The 17,169-nt window shown below is 34.8% G+C and overlaps 1 protein-coding gene across 1 annotated transcript in view; it reads right to left on the bottom strand.

Moving 5' to 3' along the window:
* Positions 1 to 3,741: 3,741 nt before the first annotated feature.
* Positions 3,742 to 17,169, bottom strand: part of LOC145669227 (uncharacterized) — a 93,192-nt gene continuing 79,764 nt past the window's right edge. Inside the window, exons 2-3 of the mRNA XM_081737556.1 lie at positions 12,324 to 12,471; positions 3,742 to 4,098 (exon numbers count right to left, since the gene is read on the bottom strand). Of these exons, the coding sequence (XP_081593682.1) occupies positions 3,896 to 4,098; positions 12,324 to 12,471 (351 nt within the window). The 3' untranslated portion in view covers positions 3,742 to 3,895. The remainder of the gene's footprint in view (positions 4,099 to 12,323; positions 12,472 to 17,169) is intronic.

Below are 17,169 nucleotides of genomic sequence, written 5' to 3'. Positions count from 1 at the left end.
TACAATTTTTGGAACTCATAATAAAAAATTTACAAGAGTCAGATTCAGACAATGGCGAAATATTAATTGACATAGACAATAGTGAAAGTAGTGTTGAAGACGAACGTTTAGCAGTTCCACTGGAATAAGTTAATAGGTAGGTTATTCAGTTGCTATATATACTTCTAGGATACACAGCCAAAATCTTTGAGTTTGCTGGAATAGTATATTTACATTGTGAATAATATTGCCAATGTATGTGTAATAATCTCAACTAGAGGAAGAGCGAGAAGGGAAAGGGGAGTCCGAAATCCGGCAACACCGCGCGGAATATCGCACAGCATTGGCTACTGCCCGTGATGCTTTACATCTGAAAAACACAATAGCTCCATTTAGTTCACCCTTTTTAATAAAACTTTACCTTAAATATATGTATATACTTAAATTTTACTTTGATTTGTCTTAAGTACTTGAGAAAAGAAAAATTAAATCATTTCTAGATATGGTTTATTAACAATACTTCAATTCTTACTACTCTCTCGCAGTTGTTAAACCCAAATATTACAATCGGAGTAAGGTGCCTTGACATATAACATAACATATGGACATCGGAAAAGAAAAAAAAATCAAAAGAATACAACTAGGATTCTGTCTGTCAGTTTCATATCAATTCGTTTTACGTTACAAACCATTATCAGATTTCCATTATTCAATTTTCATAACAGGACTGTCAGTAAGTCAATAGTTTGGAGTAGATTGTACTTTCAGTGTTAAAACAGTTACTTGACACTTCGTCACGCCGCTTAAGAGAAACACTTGTATTTTAGTCACAGGCAAATTGAATAAACATTAATAATTTCATATCACTTATCATATGTCCGGCGCAATAACAAGAACAGAGCAATTCTCGCCTGAGCGAGCGCCTGCTGAAAGAAGTGTTACCGCTTCCTGGCTCAGTTCAGGTGCCGAAGTCAACAACCAACGAAGGAACGGAGGAAAATATTTACGGAACATCCCCGCTCGGCAGCTCCAACCATGGGCGCACTTTACTACTAACTTTAAAGTCATAATATTAACGAAGTCAAATATTATACACCTGAAATCTCAGTCACCGCTTTAGTATGATCGAACTCCTGTTCACACACTTTACATAGATCAATATGCCGTAACAGCTTAGATAATAACGTGTACAGCCGAACATTCAACCTGGCCAACACAGCAACTAGTGACTTGAACTTTGATAATAATGTTCCCTTCCGGGCGGACAAGTTGGACGGACAGTATAAACCGTAGATAGCAGGTGGACAATCTGAATTTGGTAGACAATGGACGAGATAAAATATAGAGAACGACTGGATGAAATACTTATGTATTAACTGGATAGACATTGGACGGATGGACAAGAAAAAAAATATATAGACAGACAGTTAACTGACAGATAGCGAGTGGACTTAACGTAGCTTAGAATGTCTATGAATTCAATGAGAAGTCACCGTTAAGCCTATTTACTCTTACCATAGAATAGCCCAAAGGGTGGACAAAACTTCTGAAAAACGTGTAGACTCTATGTAAAACAACATCTGTAACGAGGCAACCTTACCAATATAGCCATCTGAACCTATAACCAACAGCGATGAGCCCTGGTAAATACCATCAATCTATGATATAAGAAACTTTACTTAAACTGGAGCTTTTAACAGTATGTAATAAACTAATAAACTGATAATTCGGGTTAACACAAGACTTAATAGACGTCACAGCAGAGAGAGAGAGAGAGAGAGAGAGAGAGAGAGAGAGAGATTAACACAACGTGTGACTTACATGATGAGAGGGCTGACTAGGACTGTTCGAGGCCGCGCACTGGCCGGGCCCCTTTGGGAGAAGGTTTCCCCCATAGGAACTCCTTACTTGGACATCGTGTGTGTGTGAAATACGATCGTAAGCTATACATTTTAGTACCCACAAATATTATTTTGTACATCTGGAGAAAACCAGTGCTTTAATTTCGTTATCTCAATTCTGAGAAACCACTATAGCTCTCAAGAAGGAATAATAGTTTCATTTAGTACGATCTTGTTCCGTAATAACTTAACTGAACTAAATATATCAATTAACTTCCCACAGTTCTGATTTCAAGATTCAATATTTCCAATAGAGTTAAATTCACTTCACTTCGATGTTTCCAATGCAGAACAGTCACCGTAGATAGACTTAAAGTTAATCACATTACCTGGAATGCAGCTACAAGAGAAAGGAAATTGCTATGATCACTGCCTTACTCCGAAGTACAAAAGAATCACCATGTGTTCAGCTGGCCTACCCTATTTACATGAGAATTATCTGTCTCTCCTCAATAACACTGGACGAATAATATTCTCTTCAGCAGCCCGACTCCTTCGAGAATCATGTTAAATAGAATAGAACGACGAATAACTTTTAATACTTCAAATAATTAAATTTCTTTCACCAAAGAAAGAAAGCACAAAACACAAGTTCAATCCGGCGTGGGTGAAGTACACAGTACTGTATATATAAAAGCAATCATTTCACCGCGTCGCTTCTCTCTCATTCTCTCTGTCGGAAATTTCGGTGAAGTCTTTACCAACGCTTGGTTGACTGAAACAAAGATAGTTTACACTAAATACAAACATTAATGAACAAAATATATAGAAAAGAAAGAATACTACAGCATTAATTCGAACTATAAATCAACGTTAAAGACTGGTCTCATTCCGTAACGCCCCTATGCCTGTATATTCTCCTACTCTGTGCGACCCAAAAGAAGAAGAACAACAACATTGGCAAAACAGACTCAAGAGCAGTTTACCACGAAAACCACCGTCCAAACACAACAAAATCTGCATAACAACGCAATGGTTGCGAAAGAATAATAAACATAAGAATACTTTAGATTGTGCTATTATAAAAATACGATAATAATATGAGTAATATAATCCAAAATTTATATTGAGCCTATTAACTTGTCTGTAACAAACAAGGTATGTTACACAGTTAATAATTGCTTAAAATCAATTTTGTATACGGAGTGTACTAGTCCACGCTTCAAGCGGCAGCAACAACACTCAGTACTACATAGAGTTTCTATTATACTTAGTGGAGTATTTAGGATTCTGTTTGGGGGGCTATGCACAACACGTGAAAAAGCACTTACTTTTTTTTTTTTTTTGTGAAGACAAATTTTAATGAAGTTGTGCATATAATAAATTTATTTCGGGGGGCACTGATTATACTTCATAGAAACTTATAGCTGTACACTATTATAGTTTATATTATTGATAAAAAATCAATCCTAACAGGGACAAATAACATCGATGCTGATGTCTCCATTAAACCTCAATTAATCAATCAATAAAATGCAAACAAGTGTGCCGCAATGTCGAGACAAAAAAGGTTGGGAACCACTGATGTAAATATCATAGTCCATAGGGATCCAAAACACATAAATTCCCATCTTGAATCGAATTCATGTCTCCAGATATGTTATGTTATGTTATCAATTCTCTAGAGAAGAAAATTGTTATGGAATTATGGCTCCTATCCCCTTTTATGCCACGCGGTTATACTCTTTGATTCTAACTGTTGAATATACAATGTGTGACTCACCTCAATAAAAATAATTGATTTATATAACCTTAGATATAAAGGAAAATAAGTCAAGGCTTCTGCCTCTTGAATCTAGAAAGAAGTAGAAAGAAAAATCTCGCTAAAATGAAAGAAAAGTATATTCTATTTAGGAGGCAACATTACTTTTATTCAGTTTCAGTAAACATTAAAGTTCCTTATAGACTCCTCAATTTACAATAATTCTTTAACCAACTCCTCAAATCATGTATTGCTGCAAATGATTCTTTGAAAATGTACTTCAAACACATTTAGAAATACGGAGTAATTTCGATTAATTTCTAGTATTAATCTGGCACTCCTTAAAAGGTATAGAAGACAGTCGTAGGTTCGACTCTAGCTGGCGTGATTTCTTGAAGCGAATTCCCTCTCCAGCTCTAATGCAATCATCATATTCCTTGAGAACATCCACAAGTTGACTCCAGAGCTCCGAATCTTTCTCCACCGCCCGAAGAACTTCATTTGGCGAATAATCTCCTACAATAATAAATTTTTAATATATATTAGACATAGAGCTTTGTTAGGGGAAGCGAAGCCAATATTATACAGCAATTTAACCCTTTAGGCACGGTTTTCAGTCTTTCTTCAGAGACGAAAGAAATGGCCGCTCTAAAAGCTACCCAAGCTACCCATTCAATGTAATCTAAAAGCTATGATTACATTGAATGACCTATTTGACAAATTTAAATCACGAATGAGGTTTATAAACCACACCAATCCTCTGTGTTTATATGCCACGCCCGTCCCTATAGGGTTAAAATACGAAAGACAATAATTACTAATGAATAATATGTGATAAAGTCCCAACATTTCATTACAAATCATTTAATAAAAAGCAAAGAATATTTATGCTGTCTTGACATATCATCAGCGTTACATCTTATCAATAGATCATTTCTACCATTTTTTACTTATTTGCATATTCTGAATTGGAATCTGATTCTCTGCACTATGACAAAGGGATCAATATGAACCCGCCTTTAGCAGTAAGTGGGTCAAAATAAAACAACAACTTTGCATGTCCTCATTTAAACATATTTAGCTGCAAAACCATGTATGTGATTCTTTTTAGTTTGGTAATTTCAGTTTAGCACCGACGGGAAAATTTACACATTCATAAATATATGTGACAATATACGAGGCCTGTCTAGAAATTAACTCACGTATAGGAATAAAAAGTAGACAAATGAAAGTTCACATTTTTTTATCATGTACATTTTGAAGCGACACTCTTACAGTATTTTTCGACATATTCGCTGTACAAGTTTAGGCACTTATCATAGCGATGAACAAGCCTAAATGTCCATTGACATAAAAAATTGTCGCTTATGACTTCAGCCATTCCTGCACGGAAGTTCGAAGATCTGTGTCGTTATCAAAGCGCTGCGTTGCTAGTCAGGTCTGCATGTGGAGAAACAAGTGGTAGTCACTTGGTGCGAGATCCGGGCTGTATGGCGGATGATCGAAAATCTCCCAATGAAAGGCCTGTAAGAGTTCCTGAATCCGTTCCTGAAGTGTGAACGTATGTTGTAATGAAACAGCTGGACTTTTGCACTCAGTTCTTCTCAGCTTTGTTTTAAATTGCTCTTCACAACTTCTATACTGTTTCATATTTTTCAGTGGTAATTTTTGTACTGCGTTCAAAAAACTCAGTTAGCAGTACTCTTTCTCTATCCCACAACACAATATTCGTCAGTTTTTTTTTTTTTTTTTTTTTTTTTTTGTAAATATGGTTTGCAAGCATTTTCTTAGCTTTTCTTGTGGAAGTGGTATGCCCCCATCCATTTCATAGACTGTTTTCTTCTCTTTTTTCACAATTAATGTGCTTAAGCCAAATTTCGTCCCTAGTACCGATAGATCAATAAAGGAATCGCAGTATTTGTCATAAGTCTTAAGAAGTTTGAAGGCGGCTGCCACCCACTGAGTTTAGTGTTTCTCTGTCTATTTTCGAAACCTATCTTGCACAAATTTACGGTAGTTTCATTTTTCGATCATAACTTCATACAATAAGTTCCGTGGAATTTGAGGAAGCTTAAACGGGGGCGCTGTTATTGTAAAACGGTGATTTTGCAGCGTGTCTACTAAAATTCCAAAATGAAATTTGTGACTTTTTCGTGACCTTTTCTTTACCAAACCATAAAATTTTGTAACATTTCCAAGAGCGAATTTGGGTGCGAATTAGGCCGAATTTCCATGCTTGCAATAGAAGTGTGCTCTGTTTGCGATTTGGTAGCATCTAAAGCCGACCACAGACATTTTTGGTGGTTAATTTTGACGTTTTATAGAAGAAAATTTTCCAGTCTGTACTTATATTTGTACAGATTAAAAAAAATCGTGACCCAAAAGCTAAATTCCGTGACTTTTTCTTGACTTTCATGACTGTTTTCTGATTTTGTGACTTTTTCATGACTTTCGTGACTTTCATGACCGATTAGACACCCTGTTTTTACAAATCTTGTCATTGAATTTTGTGACTAGTTCATTTGTTAATGTTCAGTTGCTCACTTTGGTCTTCAACGTGAGCATTTGTGTGACTATCTTTAAACATGAGGCACCAACACCTCACTCCAATTTCACTCATCACATCTTTATTATAAACTTCACACAGTTGTCGATGAATGTCAATCGGTTTAGAGTGTTGCACCAACAAAAGTCGTATGACCGACTTCGCTTCACAACTGGCAAGGTTTCCCATCGGAGCCAGCGTTGCCAGACTCACAGCTCGGAATTATTCCAAAACCTGATCGAAATTATGCTAGATTCGGTCAAATCATGCTAGATCCTCATAATTACTAATTAATGAGTTTTAAAAGAAAAAAAACGAAGTTGAGATACGATAACATAACTTAAAATACGTAGAGCGCAAGAATGCGTGGATAGAACTCAATACTTCACGCACCAAAGCTTTAACTCAACTAAACTAGTGCAGTCGTTGCCAGACTCAATGGCATATATATCGTATAAATGAATGCAGTGTTTGTTTACATATTTTGAAAGAAAATTACCTCGCGGCATAAGCGGAGTTGGCAGTTGTCTGCTGGGGGGCAGATTTTTGGTCGGTCTCGGACCTTTCATTTCAGGAATAAAGATGGTCGTGAAGTCAGAAATAAAGATGGTGAAAATGTCAAAAAGTTGGGGGGAGAATGGCCCCCATAGCTCCGCCCATCCCTCGCAGTTAAAGGATTAGAAAACCCTGTGTGGAGCCACACACAAAAAAGCCCAGAGCCTTTCCTAACTTACTTCGGAAAATAAGACTGTCTGTACGGTTTACCGACTGTATGAATCAATGGGAGAGGATACATTTCTGCCGTTCTTTTTCTTCCCACGACCAACTTCCTCATCTCCAGGTTTTACGGCTTTTTGATAAACTTGCTGAAATTATGCTAGATTTGGGCAGGATGTTAAAAGCAAGATGCTAGATGCTAAAGACATGCAAATTATGCTAGATCTAGCATCATTATGCTAGATCTGGCAACGCTGATCGGAGCACTCGTGATAACAATGTGTTATGAACGGAGCAGAAGCAACACCAATTTCACACGTCCACAGCGCACTGAAAGGGCGGAATTCCTTGCACAAAATGGCGGCGCTCTCCCCGTCCCTAGTGACACCTGACGAAACATAAGTGAATTTCTGGATAGCCTCCGTATATTAATTTAATATATCGTATCTGCGCTAGGGTTCTCAATCATGGGTCAACCCATTCCGGGACAAATATTTGACGCTAGGCCTATGTATAATCATTTCCCTGAGGATGACTTAAAAATTGAAAACACATCTCTTACCAGACAGATGTGTAAAAAGAAGAAAAAAGAAATAAGAAACAAAAGAAAAAACAAATTATAAAGAAAACCAAAGTCTAAACTTTAGTTTTAGTCACGGCATATTCCACTTGAAAACATGTTTAGGATCGTACAAAAATAAATTAAAAATTATATAATGTATAGGATTTTTAAAAATTAACAAAATCTTGATGCTGCTAAAAATGTCAAATCAGTGCGACGAAAGGAAAGAACAAAGTATGGTGATCGTAAAAATAAATCGATTTTGATATTCCAACAGATTTACACGTTTTATGGCCCATACATACTGAAAATGTAATTTTTCGACATTTGTCTGTCTGTTCGTCCGTTCATCCTGATGTACATTCGTTTAGAGGCCATACCGTTCAACATCTCGAGACCAAATTTTAAACTTTAGTTCTTTTTATGAGATATTCCAGAGAGTTTTTCGAATTTTCTTCCTACCCCTAGAAATAAAAGTAGTTTGCTGAAGAGTGGAAATGAAAATTCGCGATTTTCTCAAAAACGGCTCCAAATATTTTGTTAATTCTCTAATCAGTATTATTTTATAAATAATGACTTTTTTTAAAAGTAAGTTTCTTGTTAGATTGTTAGTTAACTTTCTCTTGGCCTCCTAAAATTTCACTGACCCAATCATATCCCCTTTGGGAAGCAGGTGTGGATGCAGCTAATATCGGTGACAAGCTTCGATTTAACATAAGTCATAAACGATTTTTTTAAAAAACAGAAATGGCTCAATAGTTTTAATGTAAACACTAGATATGTTAATACAATTGTATCGATTGAAGCTTTATGACGCGTATTAAAGATTAATTCATTATATTAATAATCGAAATCTCTATTGAGAAAATCAATTGTTAATATCATAAATTACGACTTTTAATATGCCCCATGAAACTTCCATTGGTACTGTTAGTTGCATTAACGTGTTTATCATTTACATTGAATTCTTGGGCCATTTTCTCTTAAAATCTTCTTAAACACAAGACACATAATGAGAAAAGGCTTATAAATGTTAACATATTTGAATAGACCAATAAGAAAGTGCAAGGGTAATATAAAAGGAAAACTTACGGAAATAAACAAAAGCACATCTAGAGTTCTAGATTTGTAGAAAAGGATCACCATAGTCCATTTCTAATGCGTCTGATTACTTTTCTTTAGTAAATAAAAACTTTTTAAAATCATTATTATTGACCCACTTTACCAAATATATACTTCTTCCTTCAATAAGAAGTAAATACGTTGTCTAGAAGAATACCCATACCTTCCCACTTCAACTGTTATCGTTTCGGTAAAAATAAATAGGTACAGAATACGAAGTGCATCAGGGTTAGATGCGTGCTCTCTAAAGTCATTTTCTGTAATTATTATTCAATATATGGTGTGCTAAACTTTGTATTACACTTCCCATTTTTAGTTTTTCATTGCCCTGCCTGTAGGCTAAAAGTGCGTCAAAAAAAGATTTCAAGGACCTATTTGAAAAACGAAATGAACGTCCCACGTTATGCCCTTTCGGCTAAGGAAGACGATGATTAAAGCAAGTAAATGATGATAGATAAAAGAACTAGTGGAATGAGTAAGTGAGAGGAAACGAGAGCGCCACGGACGCGGCTTTGTCCACTACAAGCTTACTTGGTCGGGGATCGAATCACCGACCCCACGCATTGGAGGGTTATGCCAATAAACGAAATGCAAATTTTTGTTTTCACATTGAATTTAATAATAATATTAATAACAAACAATGTTTAATAATACTACGTTTAATACGCTTATTGACAACAAACAACGTTACAACCATAAGCGTGCCAAAGGAAAAGAAAAGTATTTATACGTGTAAAGTGCATGGAAGTACTTAGGGTACAAACATCATGCTAAAATCTAAAATGTATTCTATTAAATACAAAATTACAAAAAGTATGTTATAAAACATTTTAAAAATAAATTACAGAAAAAAGCACGCAGTATTTGTTACAAAGTTCAAAAAAATATAAAATATACATCAATGGCGCAAAATTGAAAGAATACTTAGAGGAAGAAAATTTTATAAATTCTAAAAAAATTAAAAAATTGGATGAACTTGACAAAAGTTGTTTTGAAACAAGTGTAATACAGAATAAAAATGTTATTATAAATGAAAGATTTCGTAAACAAATACGTGGTAACAAAAAGAACAAAAAATGTTTTTCTTTTTCTTTCCTTTTCCTTCCTTTTTATATGGGACTCTTATTAAAACAAAACTTTCTAAAACAAAATCGTCATTAAGAATTATGTAAAAACGATCTTAAGTCAAAGAGATATAAATCTAAGATTCAAATACTTGCTAACATCTGACAACTACATTTTCCTTAATTTTTTAAACTTCCATCTTAGCCAAGCTAGGGAATCATTTGAACTGATTTCATACAATTACTAAAATATCCAGATTTACTGATTCAGATAACTGTACGATATTACAAATGTTATCTCACATTAGGCATATAAAGGATTTTACAAGCGTTGTAATTTTTAAAATTTCGACAGAGTTATTTCGACATAGCTAAATGATTTCTGATTTTAGATATCACTGCTTGAAGATGATTCTGAAAAAAAAAATCATCCAATATCACTCTTAAAACTTTAACAAGCTTAACAGACTGAACATCTTGACAACATGTTATATTTGTATATCAACTTTCTATTTACTTTCCTTCAAAATATTAGTTCTTGAGTTCTATCATAACTTAAAGGAAGAAAATTCTTTTCAGACCATTTGACTATTATGTCAATATTCTTTTACAAAATAACTTGGTCCTGAATAGATTCAACTACATTAAAAATCTTTATATCATCTGTATATAATAGATACTTACATGTTGAATTCTGAAAGATATCATTAATATACAACAAAAACAATAAAGGACCAAGACTGTAGTCTTGAGGTACTCCAGAAGAAATACTATGGATAAAAGAAAGACTACCTTTATAGCTTATCATAAATTTCCTATATATTTCAATATGAAGTTAACAAATTAATAATACAGTCAGTAGATTATATCTCTGCAATTTATTTATTAATAAATGATGGAGTAATTTATTATTATTATTATTATTATTATTACTATTATTATTATTACTATTATTATTATTATTATTATATACTTTTTGATGTAATTTTTCTAAGGCCTCTGATAAGCTACTTCACCATTACGACACTGCAGAAATACGATTTACCGTGTTGAATTATCATTTTTCTTGTTCCATACAGAAATCTTTAACAAATTATAAAGGAACCATTTCTCTTTCAGTTACGACATTACTTCAATTTGGGTTCGCTGCTCTTTCTTTTGATATATCTGAGATTATCCACTCGATTGTTATGGTATATACAACTCAGGATCATGTAATTCTACAGAACAATATTAATACTGTAGTACGTTGGTTCGAAATGAATTCTTTGTCTTTAAATTTCACTCAGATTCAAGGGAAACTTAGTCAAGAAAATTCAATCCCTCTTTGTATAAATATAATATCAGTTCTTAAGAGATTCAATGTGTTAGATATGTGAATGACCTTGGAGTTGTTTTGCATATTGAATTAATGTCCCCCAAACATCTAAAGGTTGTAATATCTTATTTAGCTTTGATCAATTGGTGGTGCAGAAATTTTAATAACATTAATATCTGTAAGATTCTTGATTTGTACAATTTACCTGGAATATGGAATTGCCATTTGGATCTGTGAACCTAAACATTTCGTAAATTGCATAGAATTAATTCAAAATAATTTTTTGACATGTTTAAGGTGGAAATTAAGGACTTTAATTATATGAGCTTAACCAACATACTTAGGAATTTGAACTTCTTTCGTTGATACGCGTTATTTAATTTAATTTTATTTTTATTTTATTTAGTTTTTTTTTTTATTTAAAGGTTTTTCATAGAATTCTTCATGTAGATTCTTACCTAAAGAGATTTATTTTGATAAGAGTTCCTTATTGTCAAATTAGATATTTAATTCGTTTTATTTACATTAAAACATTTTCTGAATCTTCTATATGATTGCATACTCACACCAAGTAAATTACACACGTTCTTATACTTATTTCAATCCAAATTTTCTATTGTTTGTCATAATTTCTTAAGCATCTTAACGGTCGTTAATTTCTTGTTTCTTTTATGTACCTTTGGGTAACTCCCTACTCTTTTCTCTCTTTTGAGGACCGCAGTGACTCAGTGGTAGAGCGCTCACCTCTGGTGCATGGGTTCCTTGATTCGATCCCACTTCGCGCCAAGTGAGCCTTGTGGTGGCTAAACACCGTGTGCGTGGGTTTTCTCGCGGTTCTCCCGTTTCCTCCCACTCTCTTTATTCCACCATTTCATTCATTTCTCATCATCGACGTCTTTTTTAGCCTAGCCGGCATAATCATGGGGCTTAAAACTTAAATATTTCATTTCTTTTCTTTCTTTTTCCTTTCTTCTCATGCATGCGTTTATATACTATTAGATTTTTTATACATTTTAAGGTAATTACTTATTCATTAGTTCGTATTATTTGTATTAACAGACATTACAAGCAAGTTTTTTAAAAATATATATATATAACCGATGTATGTACCATGCTCTTCTGTTTTCTTCTCTTTTATATTTGTACTTGTAGCACGATTTCTATGATTTTATTATTGCATGTTTCTTTTGTATATGTATGTTCTTTTATATATTGTATTCATTCTCGGCACACTTGTAGCGGTAAAAGCTATTTACTGCCACATAAACTTTCAATATTATTTATTATTATTATTTTGAGTTTGACGTATTACGTGTTAAGAGAGATGGTGACAATGAAATGCATGATACTGGTGGAATGACGAAAGTGCAAGGAAATTGACCTAGTTATAGGCCATAGAATAGTTGCACTTACCAAGATCTTTTACGTATGACACTAATGCCAGAACAGGATTGGGTCCACAACCATCAGACGCTTCATTCCTTTTCCATGGAAGCCTCACTCCTTCACAGAGTAGTAGACAGAAGCAAAACAAAGAAACACCAAACAAACAATTGGTAGCCTGAAAATAGAAAAAAATATATTAGACTACTATTAATAACAGAGACTAATAACTTCTATTCAATGCATTGCTTAGAGTTGTTTTACTTAAATGCTTTTTTCTTTTATTAAATATGGATTTCACCTAAATGCTATGCGTATTATAAAACAGGATTTTACTAAGGTGTACAATATGATATTTCAATATATTAACATATTTTGTGTTTATTTAAAAAAAAGATCTGAATGTATTTTATTTGCGCTTTTAAGGATTGTCCATTTAAAAGGATTACAAAATTATCATATATAAATAAACATAAAAAATATTTTGCTTGTTAAGTGACAAACCACTGATTCTATTCTACTCTTTTAGAAATACTGAGTGTACGCTATTAGCATTTCACCTTCCCAAGAATGGAAAGTACTGTACTGAAATTCAAAGCAAAAATGAAAGTACTGTTTTAAAGTAAAAACTAACAAAAACTTGAAGAAAAAGAATTGCTAACATTTCTCAGATCAGAAGAATAATAAAATATTAATAAACTCAGCTAAACTGGTGCATGTAGATATTCGTAAGCATATTGTAATATTCTTTGCAGTAGGGGTCGGTAGAGACAAATGTTAGTTAGTTTGTCCTAGTCCCTTTTTTTTATTACAAAATTGATAAAAGGTCTCTATGGACTACAATACAGTTTTCCCACAGAATGAGATCACACATCAATATATGTGTCCCTTAATATAATTGTAGTGAGATAAGAAGTTTTAAGAAGGGAGTGGTTTAGGAAGCCCTTCAGCCCACGGCAAGCCGATGAAGGTGAGGTTGTAGTGACCAGTCCCAACAGCAGATTGATACCGATGAGCATTCTGAAGCTTCATTTATCCTAGAAGTTCTGCTGCTTTTGTCTTTCTTCATGGCTATTGTCACTGCTGTCCAACTTCGGATCAAATGCTGATATGTTGATGTTCACGACTAGCACGTGTTGGTGATACGCAGATGGAGGGTACATTACATCTCCCTGATGAGAGTTAAAAAATCTGCAAGATTATTTCTTTTTCTACAGAAAAAAATTCACTGATGTAGGGTGATCAGCTCCTAAGGTGAGCACTGTGGAGTACAAAAATACTGTAACACTAAGAGATGGTTTCATCACACTAAAGAAGAAGTGAATATTAGCAGTTTGTCCCCAAATCAAGCAGGATCAGCGAAAAAGTATCATCTCCTCATGAATGAGGTTGCGTTGTCGCTGTAGATTTAATTTAGATATACCAAACCACGGATAGTTTGAGGATCAGTGAATTGTACAGTTCATGTGTCAACGGGAGGTTTTAAGTTTGCGACTTCTTCTTGAATCAGTAGAGATATTTCGAGTATGGGACGTTGTCAGGGAGATCGTGATTGAAATCTCCGTTGAGAAACACAGTTATATTTAAAATAATGGTGGTTATGGCGATTGGTATGATTATTATTAACGTACTGAAAAAAAGACTGAAATCACTTTTTAGGCCCTTCGCACAATACATTTATACCATAAGAAATATATGAATACCTTAATTCCCACAAGAAGCAATACAATGCAATACTGATGGAAATGGCTGTCTAGGGGAACGTAGGGTGAAGATGATACTCCGAAAAGCGGTCAGGCAAGACATTCTGCTCGTGTCTCAGGAGTGCTTCCATAGAAGTCCATATAGTTGCAGATTTTGGAGATTAAAGGTAAAATTAAAATTGAAATTGTCAGGCAGAGTTTGTTGTTCTATCGGAAAGTTAGCCGAGTGACGGGTCAGAAAATTTAGTGACTCTGTAATTATGTACTCACAAGGGAACATTCTCATTTAGTGAATTCAATTGCTGAAAATGATTGCTAGCACTGGATTCAGCACCAAAAAAAAAAAAAAAAAACAGAGAAAAAGAGGGTGTTTAGTGGCAAACCATACACAGGGTGAGAAATAAGTGAGGGCAAAGTGCGAAGATAGAACGTAGAAAATGTCTAGAAATGCTATGTTAATTTTGAAACGAAATGAAATCTTTAAGATTTACGTCCCACGATTATGCCAGTTAGGCTAAAGGAGACAGTGATGATGAGAGATGAATGAATTGGTGGAATGAAGAAAGTGGGAGGAAACGGGAGAACCCCGAGAAAACCCACGAGCACGGTGTTTGTCCACCACAAAGTCAACACAGCGCGAGCTGGGATCGAACCAGGTCCCCCAAGTACCGGAGGTGAACGCTCTACTACTGAGCCACCGCGCTCCCAATTTTGAAACGAGTAGAGGGATTAAAGTCAAATGTTGGATATAAGGAATGCATGTAGAGCTCCATTGAGTAGACGTAATGTGAATCATGGGGGACATCTGAAAAGCCGCCATGTTGGAATTAGCGCAAGAAGAATATACGGGAAAGGGATCATGTGGCATATGGCTCTTGACGCACACCGTCTATTGAAATCAATAGTGGCCAATACAGTTTGGGCCCTCTGTAACAGAAGGCGTTCCACTCTATGGCAATTAGGAATACAGTCGTAAAGGTGACATGAAGAACTACAACAAACGTGAATCAGGTCATTTGCAAGCCAACAAACTTCCCAATTCACCAAATATTTGTTCATGTGCTGCTAAAAGTTCCAATATGACCAAGGACAACCTGAAAGAATTCACGACTGACGTTTTCTGGCCTTCCATAGAACACATAAAACTTCTGCTCTTCGGTTATTCATGGAGAATCCATAAAGATGAAGAATTGGTGCAGAAACCGGACAAACTCGAACTTACCCGACTCCTATCTCTGATGGTTGCACGTCACTCATACAACGGTTAGATGTGTTCTTCTTCCGTCCCTATAAGAATTTCGTAAAATATATAACAGCCATCGTTTTTCTGTCATCTGACTTCAAAATATGACAACGAGACAACTTCATTAACTTGCAATCACTCACTCACTTTCAGTTTACAGCACTAAGGTTGTAAGTTATGATTAGATATGATTGCTACAAAATTGGATATTTGCAAACAGTACCTGGCACATTCATGACATCTGTCGACTACTGCTTCAATTTGAATACCTGAGACAATTGAGACGAGCCAGATTGTCCATCTTTATCGTTTTCCAAATGTGCCCACTGTTGTCTCCATTTTTGTATCCACCACAGAATTATGCTTAAAGTCTACAACAGTTGCAATTAAACAGAGGTTTCAAACTATATTGGCCACTATTGATTTCAATAGACGGTGAGAATTGATAGCTATAGATCACATGACCCCCTTCCCATATATTTTTCTTGTACTAATTCCAATATGGAGGCTTTTCAGATGTCCCCCATGTGAATCCTGGACTATCATAAACGTCTAAACTCCCATAGGGATCGGTATGTCTATTCAGTGGAGCTCTACATGCATTCTTCATATCTAACATTTGACCTCAATTCCTCGATTCGTTTCAAAATTAACATGGCATTTCTATACATTTTGATATCTATACACTTTGCCCTCACTTATCTTGTAACCATATGGTCCAGCTCATAGAATATTAATAAAGAAAATTTTAACTTTTTAAGTAAACCTCGTATAAAAGCACTCTTAAGGATTTTTCTCTTAGCAAACAGACGAATATGCATATGTATATGTGTGTCGTGTCTGTGACGGAAGTCTTGGACCAAACCCTCTCGTCTCTCCAAATAAGGTGCTAATATTCAACACAGGGAGCTACCTTCGTCTCCAAAAATTCCTGCCTATAGGTTGTCATAGTTATTTTTAGCTCTGACATCAACAGTTTGCATCGCAAGCCTCTCCGTTGGGTAGAAACGCGGAGAGGCGGGGAGAAAAGCCAAGTGAGTCTGACGATTGTTTCTGGCATGACAACAGCAGTAACCAGGGAGTGTCTATATCAAAGATGTAGATGAACAACAGTGCGCGAACTATGTTAAATATGTAATGCATTCAATTAGTGTTTAGCGCATCAAAAGTTAAATGGCACAACGATGAACTTACATTAAATATATGGTCCATTGATCATAACGAAAATGTTGCCGAGAAAACAAAATCTAAGTCTAAAACATTTGTTCGTAATAGTTACTTGTAAAGTTGTCTTGACGGCAAGGAGCTAGCTGTGCAAAGGAAAAACTTCAAGACCACCCGAAAGAAGATAAAGTGGAAGGTAAGAAGATTCGTTCCTCCAACGTTAAGTGCATCCTCCTGGAACCGCCAGAAATTACTTTTCTGTAGCATTAAAATGGGTGAGAAGTGAAAGTGTAAAATAATAAAAACTTACGATGTAGTGAAGTTCAACCAGTAACCCGCGACTACCGCGTCTTCCTTGATTGTAATAAGAATAATTGGGAAAAGTTTAAAATTCCATTATTATATTCAAGTATTTAAATCAAAGTGCCAAAGTGGAATTTATTTTGTATCAGTGAAGTTTCAGTGTTATCGATTAAAATCAAGAAAATATAATTACACGTATCCTTTCATCATAATTAATCTAAATAATCACCATGATTTAAAGTTGTATGTTAGAGTTTAAGATAACCTAATTTACTTTCCTTTACAGCATAAATAATAAATGCCTATACAACATAATAATTTTCGTATTATTAAATTGTATCGGCATTGAGAATAAGATTGGAATCAGTCTTTATGTCAATTACCCAGAATGTTCTGACCCAAACTCTGAACCGTACTGTCCAGTGGCTATATGATCGGCATGGACAAATCTCCGAACCGCTAT

This window comes from Thermobia domestica, chromosome 13 (genome assembly GCF_964235325.1).
Source record: "Thermobia domestica chromosome 13, izTheDome1.hap1.1, whole genome shotgun sequence".
Taxonomy (NCBI): Eukaryota; Metazoa; Arthropoda; class Insecta; order Zygentoma; family Lepismatidae; genus Thermobia; species Thermobia domestica.
The sequence above is the reverse complement of the archived record's forward strand: the minus strand, read 5'-3'. Positions and strand labels throughout refer to the sequence as shown.